Source organism: Rhincodon typus, chromosome 2 (assembly GCF_021869965.1).
Source record: "Rhincodon typus isolate 14 chromosome 2, sRhiTyp1.1, whole genome shotgun sequence".
Lineage (NCBI taxonomy): Eukaryota > Metazoa > Chordata > Chondrichthyes > Orectolobiformes > Rhincodontidae > Rhincodon > Rhincodon typus.
The window spans coordinates 50,620,848-50,637,196 of NC_063333.1; the positions used below are offsets into that span (position 1 = coordinate 50,620,848).

Sequence of the window (16,349 nt, forward strand, 5' to 3'; positions counted from 1 at the left end):
GTACTGAAAACAACAAATGCTGGAGATCACTGCGGGTCAAACAGCATCCTTAGAGAGAGAGTAAGCTAACGTTTTGCGTCTAGATGACTCTTCATCAGATGCTCCATGGATGCTGTCTGACCCACAGTGATCTCTAACATTTGTTGTTTTCAGAACATCTTATTAATGTTTGTTTCATTTGTGGAGACCTGTATCACTTCCGTTGCACAATTGCCTACAGGCATGAAATTATTTATTATATTTGCCTTCTAGCATCATACAATTATTCAGATAACTATCTAAATACATCTTCCATTCTCATTCTTTACATCTCTTGAAAACTCTCAGCCTAATTTTACTTGTCTACAAGTTCCACTCTTTGTAAGTCATGCGTTGCTTCTCTTCTGGATATCCCTCACATGTTTTCCTGCGTGTCTTGTAATGTATCTCTGCTGTATGCAGAATTGCATATTTATGATTCATCACTGCTAGCGAGCATATTGGCTTCTCCTAAATGTTGTGTTCAGAATCTCAGATTAAAAGATTTTGTCCAGTGCAGGCAAATTGCATTTTCCTTTTGTATAAGAATGATGACCTTACCACTCAATGTTGTAAAGGCTGCTTTACATTCGGTTCAACAGTTTGCATTGTTTTACACGTCTATGTTAAGTGGCAGGAAAATTATTTCCTCTGCAACTTGCTGAATTAGTATTGTTTTGCTGATCTAAGTACTGATGAATATTATAATTGCCTGTACTGACTCTTGACATTTAATTCTCTCTCCCCATTTGTGGGTTATTTAGTTTGTATAAATATCTCCTTGCAAAGTAGCTTTGAATGATGAAGTAGTAGCGTCATATTGAATGTAAGGTTTCGAAGGTTTTTTTTATAAAAGCTGATATATAAATAAAAATACAGATTATGTAAATTGTAAGTCTGAAATCAGATTTGGAAAAATACAATTTTTATCAATGGACTAATATTGTTCACAGAGAATGCATGTAACTCAAAAGTACAAAATTTAAAAACCATAAGGCAGGTGGACTGCTTAAATAGTAATGTAAAAATACAATATGTAGACAGCTGAATTTAATAAAGTATTAATCATGATGGGACTATAGGTGCAAATACATTGAGTTTAACAGGAATTAATGCAATTTCTATTTCATGTATTTGCTGTTTGTTAGAGTGCATAAAGTGTATGTCATTATTTATGTAAGTATAAGAATATTTAATTTTATCAACCAGTAATTATAATTCCCTGTCTTTTGCTTTTGTAAGTACTGCAGTATCTTTCACCAACAATGACATTTCTGAATGTAATGAGGGTGAAATAGTATAGCCCATGCAGTACTGCTATGTTTCACTTTTGCACCCTATTGTCCACGAAATAAGTAGCATCCACTCTGGTCTTCCAGAAAATCACAGATTCCACTAGCATTTCGAGTCATTTGTAACCCAAGCCGCTCACATTAATTTTAGGCAATCATTTCAGGATAAGGCATGGCCATGTGATCCCCTTTGCCTAATGCTTTAACGGGAATGAATTTGGAGAGCATAGAAAGTCCACAAGAAATGCCAGTCACTAAAGTAAACGCCAACCTCCACGATGCACTGCTCTCCCCTTGCCAACGCTTCCTCTCTGTTAGCTTCAGCACAGAACAGCGTGGCTGACAGGGATAATGCAGTTCGAATTCTCGGAAGCTGTTGCTAGGACACCGACACACGCAGCGTTCCGAGAGGTGGGGCCAGGGACGGAATGTTATTTTTTAAGCCCACCAGCAGCTGCTGCTGGAAATGGAGTGAGAGCACAGCCGGAGGGGATGAAACGACGGGTCAACCCGGCAGAATGTGGGAACCGCTCAAATTCATAACGAGCCTTCACTTTTCAAAGCCAAACAACATAACGAGTCAAAAAGTTTTCAAACACATCCTGGTAGTTGTGATCATCGTCGCGGCTTTTGCCTATGTGTCCCTCCTTTCTGCGCGAGTGTCAGGTATGTACTTAAAGTTGTCAGTGTTTTCACGTCCGACCCTGACCGGACACAGCCCCCGCCGATTAGACTGCGGTATAGGATGCGGATGGGAGGCAGGACGCCTACAGGGAGCGCAAACAGCGACATAAAACAGAGACAACAAGGTGCAGGGCTGGATGAACACAGCAGGCCAAGCAGAAGTGTTTTCCAGTAGTCTGCTCAGATGTCCAGTGTCAGCAGTAACTAACCAGCCTTTGGGTAGGCCAGAAGCTGGGACTCCTATGGTACAGTGTCACTGTCCCTACTTTTGAGCCCGGAGACGACTTCCAGAGGTGTATTATAACATCTCTGAACTGTTTGATTAGAGAATATCCAGAAGCTGCTAGGTCTTATGTGGTGTGCTGTTTTCTGTAATTCTGTGAAAAATATATGAAACAGTTAAATTGATGTATATAATAATAACTGTTCATCACCAAAGTTGATAATATTATCGGCCACTTGTTTTAAAAATCAACAAGACTACATTTTAATGATTACCTTTCTGAAAAGAGAATTTTGAAAAATTATGCCTGAAGGACCCAATTTCACCAACAAATTAGATTTTTGTAGGAGGGAGCGCATTTAAAAAGTTTTTGGAGGGGGGAAGGTGTGACAAGTTTTTGTCATTCCTCTTGTTCCTGACAGAGTTCCAGTGTTTTGACTCAGTAATAATGAAGGGATGTCGATAAAGTTCGAAGTCAGGCAGATGGAGAACTTTGAAGGGGTGGTGTTGCCTTGGCTTTTTTTTTGCCTTGTTCCATCTAGTTGGTCGAATATGCAGGTTTGGGAAATGATATTGAAGAGGTCTTGGCGAGTTGCTGCTGTGCATTTTGTAGATATTGTTCACTGAAGGTGATGAGTAGCCATAGTGGAAGGAGTGTACGTTCAAGGTGCTGGATGGGGTGTCAATCAAGCAGGCTGCTTTGTACGGGAGGATGCTGAGCTTTCGAGTGTTAGAGGTGCATCTCCTAGGCAAGTGGGGAGTATTCATTCGCACTTCTGACTTATACTTTGTAATTGGTGAGCCAGATTTGGGAAGTCAGTAAGTGTATATACTGCAGTATAACTGCTGTTCTATCCAGAGTATTTGTGTGTTGGTTCAGTTACATTTTGAATCATCGATGACCCTGGACGTTGGCATGCAATCTGTAAAAATATCAATTAGCCTGATTCTGAGCCTTTACATTTGATGCCTCTGAAGTCAAGATATTTACAGCCTTGCAGGCGGATGAGCTGGAACCGGGATCCCAGTCGCGAACCATTTCAACTCCCCCTCCCATTCCTCAGACGACATGTCCATCCTGGGCCTCCTGCAGTGCCACAACGATGCCACCCGAAGGTTGCAGGAACAGCAACTCATATTCCGCTTGGGAACCCTGCAGCCCAATGGTATCAATGTGGACTTGACAAGCTTCAGATCTCCCCTATTGAATCCCAAAACCAGCCCAGCTCGTCCCCGCCTTCCTAACCTGTCCTTCCTCCCACCTATCCCCTCCCACCCCAAGCCGCACCCCCATTTCCTACCTACTAACCTCATCCCGCCCCCTTGACCTGTCCGTCCTCCCTGGACTGACCTATCTCCTCCCTACCTCCCCACCTACACTCACCTTTACTGGCTCCATCCCCGCCTCTTTGACCTGTCTGTCTCCTCTCCACCTATCTTCTCCTTTATCCATCTTCTATCCACCTCCCCCTCTCTCCCTATTTATTTCAGAACCCCCTTCCCCTCCCCCAATTCTGATGAAGGGTCTAAGCCCGAAACGTCAGCCTTCCTGCTCCTATGATGCTGCTTGGCCTGCTGGTTCATCCAGCTCTGCACTTGGTCTCCTGCACTGGTTGCAGTCCACTCACGCTGTGAGTCTCACTGCGCAGATCCCACTTCTGAGCTTTCCGCAAGTGCACTGTCCATGCCTGAGCTGGCGGTTGTGAATATGACTGGATGTGTATTGATCGGTCTCTTCCCTCTTGCACATTTTGGAATGACAATCTTTGATGAGGGTTGCTGAGCAATACTTGTGACACTGTGATATGATGTGGATGAGTATTAGTAATGGATGGTGTGATGGGGTTGTCAGGAAGTGCCAGACAGAGAGGGATGGCGCACCTGACGGGGCAGGGAATTTAACGAGTAATTTTCCGGAGGAGGTTTGGCAAAAAAAAATCGGAGGGGCTAGGGGAAGGGAGGGTGGTGTTGGTGACAGGTGTATAACGATATACTTGAAAGTGTCATGCTTGGCAAGCAGAGTGGTGGCGGGCATCCAGCTCGAGGCCGATGCCATCCATCACCTGAAAATGGTAGTGCTCAGAACTGAAGTTGTGCACCAGTTGGAGGATGCTCAGTTGTGCGCAGAATTTCACATTGGCCTCAAGATCCTGAACCTCCCTCAGGAGGCTGTGCCCCACAGCCTGAGCTGCCTACTTAGTATGTGCCTTAGTGTGTCATTTAAGGAGGCAAAACGGCAGTTCTTGTACAGACTGCTGGTGCTGCACACCATCCACCTAACTCTTACGTCTGCCGCCTGGACACACCTTGGCACACTTACCTGCTGCCAGACAGTGGGGATCCCCAGCGGAGGGCTCTCTGCACTGGAGCTCTCCCTCTTTCCATCGGGGACCTGGAGTGGAGGGTGTTGCATGCAGCACTCCCTTATAACCACAGTTTGTGGCCATTCACAGATGCCCAGCCTAACTGTTTATTTTGTGGCACCGTGGACCACGTGTATATTGGTTGTGGGCATTTGCACTCCCTTTTTAATTATTTGGGAAGCTTTTTGTTGTGTTTTTAGTTGCACTTCAGCCCCACACTCCTGATCTTTGGATACCCGGTGCGGAGGGGTGTGGGCAGATTGGAGGAGCTCCTCCTGGGCCTGGCCAGGGCTGGCAATAAACTGGTCAGGCAGCGGGCTTTGGAGGATGTCATGTCTGCAAACTGCCTGCCCCTGTCTGCAGTTAGGTTTGAGCCCTGGTGTCATTGGAGAGGAATCACACGTTATCCACCAAAGCTCTCGACGCCTTTATGGAGAGGTGGGCACCGCGGGGATGGTCTGCTTTATTTCACCCTCCAACTCGATTTTGATTTAGTCCCTTTCTTCTATCCCTAACCACCTTCCTCCCCCCACCCCAACTTCACATTTTAAAGACAGCATTGATTGCCCTTAATAGGCTTTGCCTGTTAATGTTCAGTTGGCCACATGGATGTTTTTCTGGTGGTGGAAGAATGAAAGTTTATGCTACTTATCTTTCCCGTCCTAAATCAAGTAATTAAACCTCTTCTCGCACTTTATCCAGACGCGTAGCATTACACTTCCTGCTGCTGATCTCTTGAGCAATTTGCAGTCTTATTGCCTTTGCTTCCGTTACCCATGGGCAGGTGAGCAGCATCTCCGCCCGGCAGCATCTCCCTTACAGATTGTAGCAACATCTTTCGAGAGGCAACAAGCTTGCGAACTTGTTGGTCGGTTGCTGCAAGTTAATGATAAAAACAAGTACATACCTTCGAGTTCTAGCCCTTCTAAGGAGCTGACGTGAAATAGACTGGTGCCCGTTGTCATTCCTCCTGTTTATGCTATTTTGGTTTTGGCAAACTCGGAAGACAGAAGCGAATAAACTTTGCCGTAATAAACGGCAGTAGTGAAACACCAGGCTCTCTCGCACACTGTCGGTTATCCCATTGTTAGTGGATCGATAACTTGAAATCCAGCTCAGTTTGTGTGGTTTGTGTGGTTTGTGTATGAATTTACCGAGACAGGATACAAACTACATATTACTTTTAGCCTTTCGAAGAACTTTAATACAAAATTTATTACCATGTTAGGCACATGTCAGCAACCATAGAGTCAGAGTCAAAGAGTCCTACAGCATGGAGACAGGCCCTTCGGCCCAAACATGTCCGTGCCAATTAAAATGACCATCCATGCTAACCCCATTTCCCTGCACTTGGCCCATATCCTTCTAAATGTTTCCTAGCCATGTATTGGTTCAAATGCCTCTTAAATAAGGGCAGCATGGTGGCTCAGTGGTTAGCACTGCTGCACTCACAGTGCCAGGGACCCACGTTCGATTCCACCCTCGGGCACATTCTCCCTGTGTCTGCATGAGTTTTCTCCAGGTGCTCTGGTTTCCTCCCACAGTCCAAAGATGTGCAGGCTAGGTGGATTGGCCATGCTAAATTGTCTGTAGTGTTCAGGGATGTGTAGATTAGGCAGATGGTTCTGGATGGGATGCTCTGAGCATCATTGTGGACTTATTGGGCCAAAGGGCCTGTTTCCACACAGTAGGGATTCTATGATTAAAATGTTGTTAATGTACCCACTTCAACTACTTCAGCTGGCAGTTCATTCCATATGTGTACCCTGCTCTGTGTAAAAAAAGCTGCCCCTCAGGTTCCCATGTATTCTTTCCCCTCTTACCTTAAATTGATACCCTCTAGTCCTTGATTCCCCAACCCTGGGAAAAAAACTGAGTGCATTCACCATATCCATGCCTCTCATGATCTTATACACTTCTCTCAGGTTCCCCCCCCCCCAGTCTCCTACACTCTAAAGAAAAAAGTCTAGCTTGTCCAACCTCTCCCTATAACTCAGTCCCTTGAGTCCTGGCAACATCCTTGTAAATTTCTTCTGCACTCTTTCTGGTTTAATAACATCATTCCTATAGCAAGGTGACCAAAACTGAACACAATACTCCAAATGCAACCTCACTAATGTCCTGTACAACTCAAACATAACTTCCCAACTTCTCTACTCAGTGCTCTGACTGATGAGGGCCAGTGTGCTAAAAGCCTTCTTCACTGCCCTGTCTACCTGTGACTCCATTTTCAGAGAACCGTGCACCTGAACTCCAAGGTCCCTCTGTTCCACTACACTCCTTAGGGACCTACCATTCACCATGAAACTCCTACCTTGATTTGACTTTCCAAAATGCAACATCTCACACTTATCTATATTAAACTCCATTTGCCACTTCTTGGCCCACTTCCCCAGCTGATCAAGATCCTGCTGCAATTTCTGATAATCTTCCTCACTGTCCACGATACCGCCTGTTTTAGTGTCATCCACAAACTTACCAATCATGCCTTGTACATTCTCATTGAAATCATTGATATAAATAACAAACAGCAATGGGCCCAGCACCGACCTGTAAGGCACACCACTAGCCATAGGCATCCAGTCCAACAAGCATCCTTCCACTATTACTCTCTCCTTCCTAACATGAAGCCAATTGTATCTCCAGTTTGCCAGCACTCCCTGAATTCCATGTGATCTAATCTTCCAGAGCAGCCTTCCATGTGGAACCTTATGAAAGGCCTCACTGAAATCCATATGGACTCCATCTCCCGTCCTGCCCTCACGAACCTTCCTGGTCACTTCATCAAAGAACTCAAACAAATTTGTGAGGCATGATCTCCCACGCACGAAGCCATGCTGACTACTCCTAACCAAACTCTGTCTTTCTAAATACAGAATCTTCTCAAGTAACTTACCTACCACAGATGTGAAGCTTACTGGTCTATAATTTTCTTTGCAGCTCATCTTGAATAAGGACACAACATTCGCAGTCCTCCAGTCTTCCGGGACCTCACCCGTGGCTAACGATGATGCAAATATATCAGCCAGGTCCCACAATTTCTTCTCCAGCTCCTTGCAGGGTTCGTGGATATATCTGATCAGAACCAGGAGATTTATCCACCTTCATACATTCTAATACTTCCAACACCTCCTCTACTGTGACATGGACTGTCCCCAAGACCCGCCACTAACTTCCCCAAGTTCCTAAGTCTTTATGTTTTTCTCCACTGTAAACACAGAGCAGAAGTATTCATTGACGGCCTCGCCCATTTCCTGCGGTTCCACACCTACATGTCCACTTTGGTCCTTCAGGGGTCCTATTCTCTCTCTAGTTATTATTCTTCCGTTAATAAACTTAAAGAATCTCTTTGGATTCACCTAATCTTCTCAGCCAAAGTATCCCATGCCCCCTTTTCAGCCTCCTGATTTACTTCCTTAGTAAACTTCTGTAATCCCTATATACCTCTAGGGATTCCTTTGATCCTAGCTGCCTGTATCTGAACCATGCCTCCTTTTTTCTAGTCAAAGCCTCAATATCTGTTGTCATCCAGGGTTCCCTACTCCTGCCAACCTTGCCTTTCACCCTCACAGGACCATATATAGACCTTGAACTTTAGCTATCACACTTTTAAAGGCCTCCCACTTGCTAGAGGTCCCTTTGCCTGCAAACAAACTAATCCAATCAACCTCTGCAAGCTCCTGTCTAATTCCATCAAAATTCACCTTGCCCCACTTTAGAACTTGAACCTGGGGACTGGTTTTGTCCTTCTCCATAACAGTTTTAAAATTAATAGAACTATGATCACTGATCCCAAAGTGCTCCCCCACTGTCACCTCAGTCACCTGTCCTGCCCTATTTCCCAAAAGTAGGTCAAGTTTTGCCCCTTCCCAAATAGGACCTTCTATGTACTGCTTGAGAAAAGTTTCCTGAACACATTTAACAAATTCCACCCCATCTAAGCCCTTAACACTGTGGCAGTCCCAGTCTACGTTAGGAAAATTAAAATCCCCCACTATGACAACCCTATTGCTCCTGCAAGTCTCCCCAGTCTCCCTGCATATTTGTTCCTCCAATTCTTGTTGACAGTTTGGGGGCCTTATTTTTTTGCTCCATCCACAAAACCTCACTGGATGATCCCTGAATTATTTAATCGCTGATTACTGCTGCGATACTCCCCTTAAACATAAATGCAACTCCCTGCCCTCTTTCCTCCACCTCTGTCCCGTCTAAAGCACCTGTACCCTGGCACATTAAACTGCCAGTCCTGTCCCTCCCTTAGCCATGTTTCTGTCATGGCTATAATATCCGAGTCCCACATACCTATCCACACCCTGAGTTCATTGGCCTTACCTGTCAGTCCTCTTGCATTGAAATAGATGCAATTTAATCCAACAGGCATTCCTCGCTCGCTGTCCTGTCCCAACCTGACCTATCTCCTTTCAGCCTCACACTTGCCTCCCTGCGTTGAGGATCCCAATCCCTTGCCAATTTAGTTTAAACTCTCCCTTGCAGCACTCAAAAATCTACCTGCCAGGATATTGGGCCCCCTCCAGTTCAGATGCAACCCTTCCCTCTTGAACAGGTCACCTCTCCCCCAGAAAAGATCCCAATGATCCAGGAATGTGAAACCCTGCCCCCGGAACAAGTTCTTTAGCCATGCATTCCTCTGCGATATCCTCCTGTTCTTAACCTCACTAGCACAGATTTTTTTAAAAATATCCCATCTGAAAACACTTTGCCTTCAATGTTGAAAATCTACTTGTATTTGGCTTCCAAATCATTTTCTTTTCGTGAAAAAAAACTAATGGGAAATTGCTTTTGATCATTTACCTCAGTTTCTGTAATTGCTTCTTCTTTTGGGCATCGGCGGTCAGTCTCATCGCTTATTAAGACAAGTAGTGAAGCATGTATCAGAAATTCAGGAACTCATTTAGCAGCCAGCACCAGAATGTCTGATACGTGCTGCTGCTCACCAGAAGTGTAAAATCATCTCTGAATTTCAATATTATAAGAATGGGGAGTCATGTAATTTCATTCTCTGCAAGCACAGTACCAATCATATGGCAGACTACAGATGTACAAGCTCACATCACCTGAATGGATTTTTTTTAACAGAAATAAAACTGAACTTTTCGAATGTGAATTAAACTAAACCATCATTAGTTCTCTGTGTTGCAGTGTCGTGGACTGTATCTGATTATTATTTTTTGCCTGACACTGATTCCAATGCTACCTCACTGCAACATAGTTATGAAACTGAGCTCAGATGCAGGATGACTGACTCTGTCCCAGTTGACAGGAGTAACAGTGGAACCGGTATTTTGCTTTTTAGTAATGTATGGATAAGAACTTGTTACATCATTTATTTATCCTGTGAGCATCTTCATATTCACTTATAGGATGTGAATGTTGCTGACTGGGCCAGCATTTATTGCCTGCCCTTAGTTGTGCTTAAAAAGAAGGTGGTAAGCTGCCTTCTTGAACTGCTGCAATCCATTTGTTTTAGGTAACCCCACAATGCTATTAAGGAGGGAGTTCCATTTTCACCCAGTGACAGTGAGGAAGCATCGACATTGTTCCAAGTCAGGACGGTGAGTGGTTTTGATGAGAAATTGCAGGTGGCGGTGTTCTTAGGTTTTCGCTGCTCTTGTCCTTCTAGATGTAAGTGGTCATATATTTGGAAGGTGCTGTCTAAGCAAACTTGTTGAATTTGTGCAGTGCATCTTGTAAACAGTAGATAGTACACACTGTTGCTACTGAGCATAGATGGTGGAAGGAGTGGATGCTTGAGGCTGGTGGTGTAAATCAAGTGGGCTGCTTTGTCGTGAATGGTGTCAAGCTTTTTGAGTGTTATAGAGTCATTGAGTCATACAGCAAGGAAAACAGAGCCTTCGGTCCAACTCATCCACACCAACCAGATATCCCAATCTGATGTGGCCCTATTTGCCTGCATTGGCCCATATCCCTCTAAACTCTTCCTATTCATGTACCCATCCAGCTGCCTTTTAAATGTTGTAATTGTACCAGACTCCATCACTTCCTCTGGCAGTTTATACCATGCACCCTCTGCATGAAAAAGTTGTCCCTTAGGTCCCTTTTAAATCTTTACTTTCTCACCTTAAACCTATGCCCTCTAGTTTTGGACTTCCCTACTCTGGGAAAAAGACCTTGATTATTCACCCTATCCATGTCCCTCATAATTTTATAAACCTCTATAAGGTCACCCCTTAGCCTCATAGAGGTTTATAAAATTAAGAGGGGCATGGATAGAATGAACAGCCAAGGTCTTTTTCCCAGGGTAGGCAAATTGATAAACTAGAAGGCACAGGTTTGAGGTGAGAGCGGAAAGATTTAAACGGGCCATCGTTTACCAGAAGGGAGTTGGAGTATTTCCTAAAGTCGAATAGCATTTGTCATATAAGGACAGCTTCATACCATCCATCATCCAATTGTCTGGCAGAAAGATCAGTCCAAACTTTGAAGGCAGGCTTAAAGAAACAGCCCACAGCTTCACAAGATACCAAACTGGCGCAGTTCCTTTTGATTACAGGACCACCCCTCATGCAACTATAGGGATAGCTCCAGCAGTTACTAATAGGGAGAAGACTCTGCACCTGGTTAAATATGATTTTCCCAGACCTGGGAGGGAGGGTAAAACAGCATCAACAACACCAATGCCAGACAAAAGATTCCACTAAGCGAGAAGCAGTTTACTTCATGGGATGAAGTTTGGTGTAGGAACCACAGGAATGGCCCTGCATGGGTAAGAGACATGATCAACATAAGGTCAGGTCGGTGCGATTGTCCTGAATAAGCACATGGACCACATGAAAGCTGCAAACTTGCAAACGGTGCGGGAGCAAAATGTGCCTAACTCCTCAACAGTCTTTTCGACTGTTCTGGAACCCATTGGTTCTCCTTCTCCATCAAACATTGAAGCTAGCTTGGAATCTGAGATGGATGTAGCGGATGTTGCTACCTTGACACCTTTGCTGCCTGAAGAGGAGAATGAATTTCTTCCAAGACACTCCGGGTGCAAGAGGTGAGCTACTGTGTATTACATGCTGCCTGTATCAGAGTTAGAGGAACCTGATCCGGTACTAAAATGCCCCAGGAGCAGCTACAAAAAAAAAAGCAGCCTTTGTCCTCGGACTCAGAGGGAGAGAGATTGTGATTGCAACAAGGTCATCCAGGTAGACCTCATAGAATATGAATTCCCTGACTGGGGCTGTTAATCTGGTCCAATCAGGGAGCCCTGGCTGATAGATACAAACAGTAGTGTCAGAGGGCCTGTTCACTCTGTGAGCTGGCTCTGAGGGAGCTGGATCAGTGTCAAGGACTCTCCACGTGTAAATAAAGGGTGACTTAGTGATGGCATACCTGCCTCTGTGGAGATATTTCAGAAATATTCTAGCAGTGATAGTCTTCAGTTCTAAAAAAGCCATGGCCTTCTGAGGAGAAGAGAAAAAGTTCCAGGAAGAAAACTGTGAAGCATTTCTTCAAATAATCAACTGTTTAAAAACACATAGAGCCAGTTAGGTTCTATGAAAACAGTAGTCAGTAGTTAAAAAGGCTGCCAGGGCAACAGTAAGCCTGGCTGAAGAAGCTCAAAACAGCCAGACATAGTGAAAAATCTTATGTACACTATGAAGACTTTGACCAAAGATAAACTTGAAATAAAATAATTGATCTCAGAGGAAATTAAATCCTTTAGAGGAAGAGTGAAAATTATTGCATTAAAGGAAAATTTCTAGATTCAGAAGCTAAAAGAAAGCTTAAAATGATACATTCAGCAAATGAGCTATAATCAATTAAAACTGCCAGCAATAGCTGCAAAAAAGACTTTAAAGAGCATTTTTACCAAAAAAAATCATTAGATTGGCAGTACAGTTCAATTACTTAGAGTGAAAAAAGTGAAAGGCAGAACAAACATTTATTAAAAAAAACACCATTCTGAAGTAAAAACTTTTGGTTATGCAGTCGAAATATTTTTAAGGGCATGAAAACAATACATGATTTTATTCAGTTTTAAAAGGCATAAATCTCACACAGGAGAAGCAGAACGGATGCAAATCATCTACATTGTGCAAAAAAGGCTATGGAACATGTTATGAGAAAGGGAAGAATTGTGCAAATTCTTCAAATTCTGAAAATTGTGCCTTTTCTCCATCCCTGAAAAAACAAAATACAGAATTTCTTCATTTTAAAGCAAAACAATCTCGAAAACACTTGAAAATATTTTCTTTTTTTTTTCAGAAGAAAAAGGAGGAAAATGTTGAAACATTCAAAAGTTTTTCAACAGTTAACAGAAATTAAAGAAAATTTCTGAACAGTAAGGTAGAATTTTAAAATTCTTCATTTAAACAATAAAACTTCTAAATGACAAATCTTTATGAGTAATTTATCTTCAATATCCAGAATTTTAAAATAATACAACTTTAAAAAAGAAGTTTCTCTGTTTCTGTCTCCACACACGCTGCCAGACCTGCTGAGTTTCTCCGGTACTTGCTCCAGTACTCCAATCAAGAAGTTTTTATTACTGATTTCACTGGTTTGTAGGAATTATCCTATTGTATTCTAAACACAAACATATCCTTAAAATCTAAGCATTAAACATCCATGATACAACACCACCAAGAGTTCGTAGCAGACACTTGATGCAGTCAATGTTTAAAGCAACTGCAATAATTTATACAATTTAAAATACTGCACAGCAAAACTAACCACATGTAAAAAAAGCTTAAAATCTTTGAACTGCTTTCAAGTACATCAATTAAATACAAGAAGTAAATGCAGTTAAATGCAGTGACAATGGAGAAAGATATTATACTTAAAACTAGATTTAAAATCATAACTACTTCACACAGATACTTAAACAGGCCTGTATGGAAGAAGTAATGCATAAGATACAGAATTACTTTAATAAGAAGCCCAGAGAGAAAAGAAAAGGTGTCCGCAATTTTTTATACTGTAGGTCGAGTAGCAGATCATGTTTTCACACAACAGGTTGTAAGAGACCTTTGATAATGTTGTAAAGGTAAAGTTGCCACAGTCTTAACATACCTTAAGGCTGCATGCTCATTGGAGAGAGATGACGTGATCATTTAACATGAGGGTCACCACACCTGAGGTGAGGGAAGAGTTTGAGAAGGAGAGTCATTCATGGTAAACTTCATGCTGTTGTCATTACGCTGCATTGCAAACCAGTTGTCAATCCAACTGAGCTAACTGACTTCCGATGATATTGTAAGAATATTTGACAATTATTTTACATTAAGCCTACTGCATAATGGGAGAGCAAGATTTCATAGGAGAATATAGCCTCCAAAAAACTATTGATTAATGATCTTTACACTTTGTCAGAATTTTATGAGTACGGTGACATACAACCAGAACTACTTCAAGACAGAATTGTTGTCATAATTTGTATAAGATAATTAATAAGATAATAATGTTTTTTGCAAAAGGCATTTGGGAGTTCGAGGATCCACAAATGTCCCAGTATGGCAGTGCAGTGAACCTGAATGTTTCATCCTCAAGCAGCAATATTCCAACCCAACCATTTATAAAGCTGTTTATAAAATTTGATACCTGAAGGGAAATGGGCTATTCATAAATCAGAGATGTTGTTTAAGATAATTAATACCTAAAATAGTTAAGTGATATGGCAATAAATTCTCCCCAAGAGGATGTAGAGTGAAGACTGTCCCTGGGAAGAGCTAACCAGTTACCAGTTCTTGCTCTAAGACTAAGTTCCATATAAATAAATATTAACATGTACTTATATTCAGTTGGGAAGTGTTGGAGTGTAGGTTAGCTCAGTTGGCTGAGCAGCTGGTTTGTGATGCCAACAGCACGGGTTCAACTCTTACACTGGATGAAGTTACCATAAAGGTCCCAACTTCTTGACATCTCCCCTCACTTGAGGCATGGTGTTCCTCAGGTCAACCCACTGACCAGTTGTCTCTATCTCTATGAGAGAGTGGGACTATGGTGACTTTAACTTATTCCTCACCAAACCTGAGTATTGCTGAAAGAAGATATATTTTGTTGAAGCTTTTCATCTTGCACTCATGAGGATAATATGCAAGAAATATCAACGCAAAGAGAAAACAAGACTTGTATCAGAGGAAACTGCTGATTGGTTAGCTAGTGAACTCTAATTGTTTAAGGCATTGGCATGAATACTGCATCTGTTATATGATGACTGACAGTTAACTGCCAAGCTTTGTTTAAGTTCTGAATCTATCAAGGTGATTTTGATTGGACAAAGCATTACACTGAGAAATGAACCAGTGAGTGGTTGCCAGTTATTTTATTACATTGAGATAAGTGCAGTGTTCTGTCTGCTAAGAACAGGATCCTATGTATTAAGTTTTCAATATATGCGTGTGTACCACACAGGGAGCCTGATTGACAATCCTAAATTTGTAATCAGCATGATTTCCCTTTCTTGGTACTATGCTGATGCTTTTTAATCATATTATGTATTTCTATATGCTCTGCTATTACATCTTTTATAATAGATTCTAATATTTTCCCAAGAACAGACATTAAGCTAACTGATTTTGTCTTCTTCCTTTTTCAAATAAAGGTATAACGTTGCCAGTTTTCCAATTCTCTGGGCCTTTTCCAGAATCTAAGGATTAAAAGATTACTACAAGTGCATCCACTATCTCTGTAACTATTTTTTTTAATATTATGGGATGCATCCCATCAGGCCCAGGGACTCATTTGTCTTTAGCCCTGTTAGTTTTCCTCACACTTTTTCTCTAATGAAAGTTATTGTATTTGTTACTTCTCCTCACCTTAGTGTCTTCCACTAGCATTGGAGGCAGTTCAGTACAGGTTTACTGGACTACTAGCTGGAATAGATGGGTTGAATTATGAGGAAAGGCTAGACAGGCTAGGCTTGTGTCAATGGAGAGAAACCCTTCACGAAACTTGTCTAAAATGACATTTAGCTGATTCCTGGTAAGTTTCAGCCCATCTTCAAATCCATCAATATCCGGGATAATTTGAGAACTTTACAATGTTTGGAATTACAGTCACTTGTCCACTTTGCTAACTTCTCAGGAAATGACATGCCATAAACACCAAAAGTCTAGATTATTATTTAGTGAGCTGAGTAGTCTTTTCTGAATTATAAATTTGCATTGCAACCTTACTGCTGTATTCAGTAGATATTTCATTTTTTTAACATCAAGGCATAGCTAAATGAATCACTCATACTATCCATAAATTCAAATTTAGATGGAAATCTCTATAAGAAAAATTCTGAATGGCATTTCCATGAAAGAAATTCAAGATTAAGGAGGGATGATGACAGTAAATTCCGAAGAATGTCTGCCAGCTTGCCAGATACATCATCACAGGCTTTCTCAACACCCTTTGCAGATCAAACCTTTGGTGTAGAAGGAGAAATTGGTAAGGTAAATTTACAGAATCAAGATAAAGTTAAATTTTATCATGCAGTTTTACCAATGGATTGAATGAGCAAGTCAGAATACTTGTTATGTTGGCAATGAAATGAAAAAAAAAACATAATTTGAATGTTTCCTATGACTAAAAGAACATGACACACAATCAGGCATTATTTTTGAAATGTTAGTCATGAAATTCACATTTAATCCAAATGTCTAAGGATATTTTCATGATTCCACAAGAATGTTTGGAATTTTTTTAATGACCAATTTGTAGACAACTTTCCTTCTGCCCCCATTATTTCTCAATTCCTGAACATACTTAATCCTGATATCTGTCCTTCTCATTCCTATTGTCATTCTC

General features: G+C 41.9%; 1 protein-coding gene across 1 annotated transcript in view; it reads left to right on the top strand.

The window, feature by feature from the left end:
• The first annotated feature begins 1,793 nt into the window (after nucleotides 1-1,793).
• LOC109936487 (zona pellucida-binding protein 1-like) overlaps nucleotides 1,794-16,349 on the top strand; it is a 74,263-nt gene continuing 59,707 nt past the window's right edge. The window contains exons 1-2 of the mRNA XM_048614356.1: nucleotides 1,794-1,976; nucleotides 15,816-15,989. Coding sequence (XP_048470313.1) covers nucleotides 1,829-1,976; nucleotides 15,816-15,989 — 322 coding nt within the window. The 5' untranslated portion in view covers nucleotides 1,794-1,828. The remainder of the gene's footprint in view (nucleotides 1,977-15,815; nucleotides 15,990-16,349) is intronic.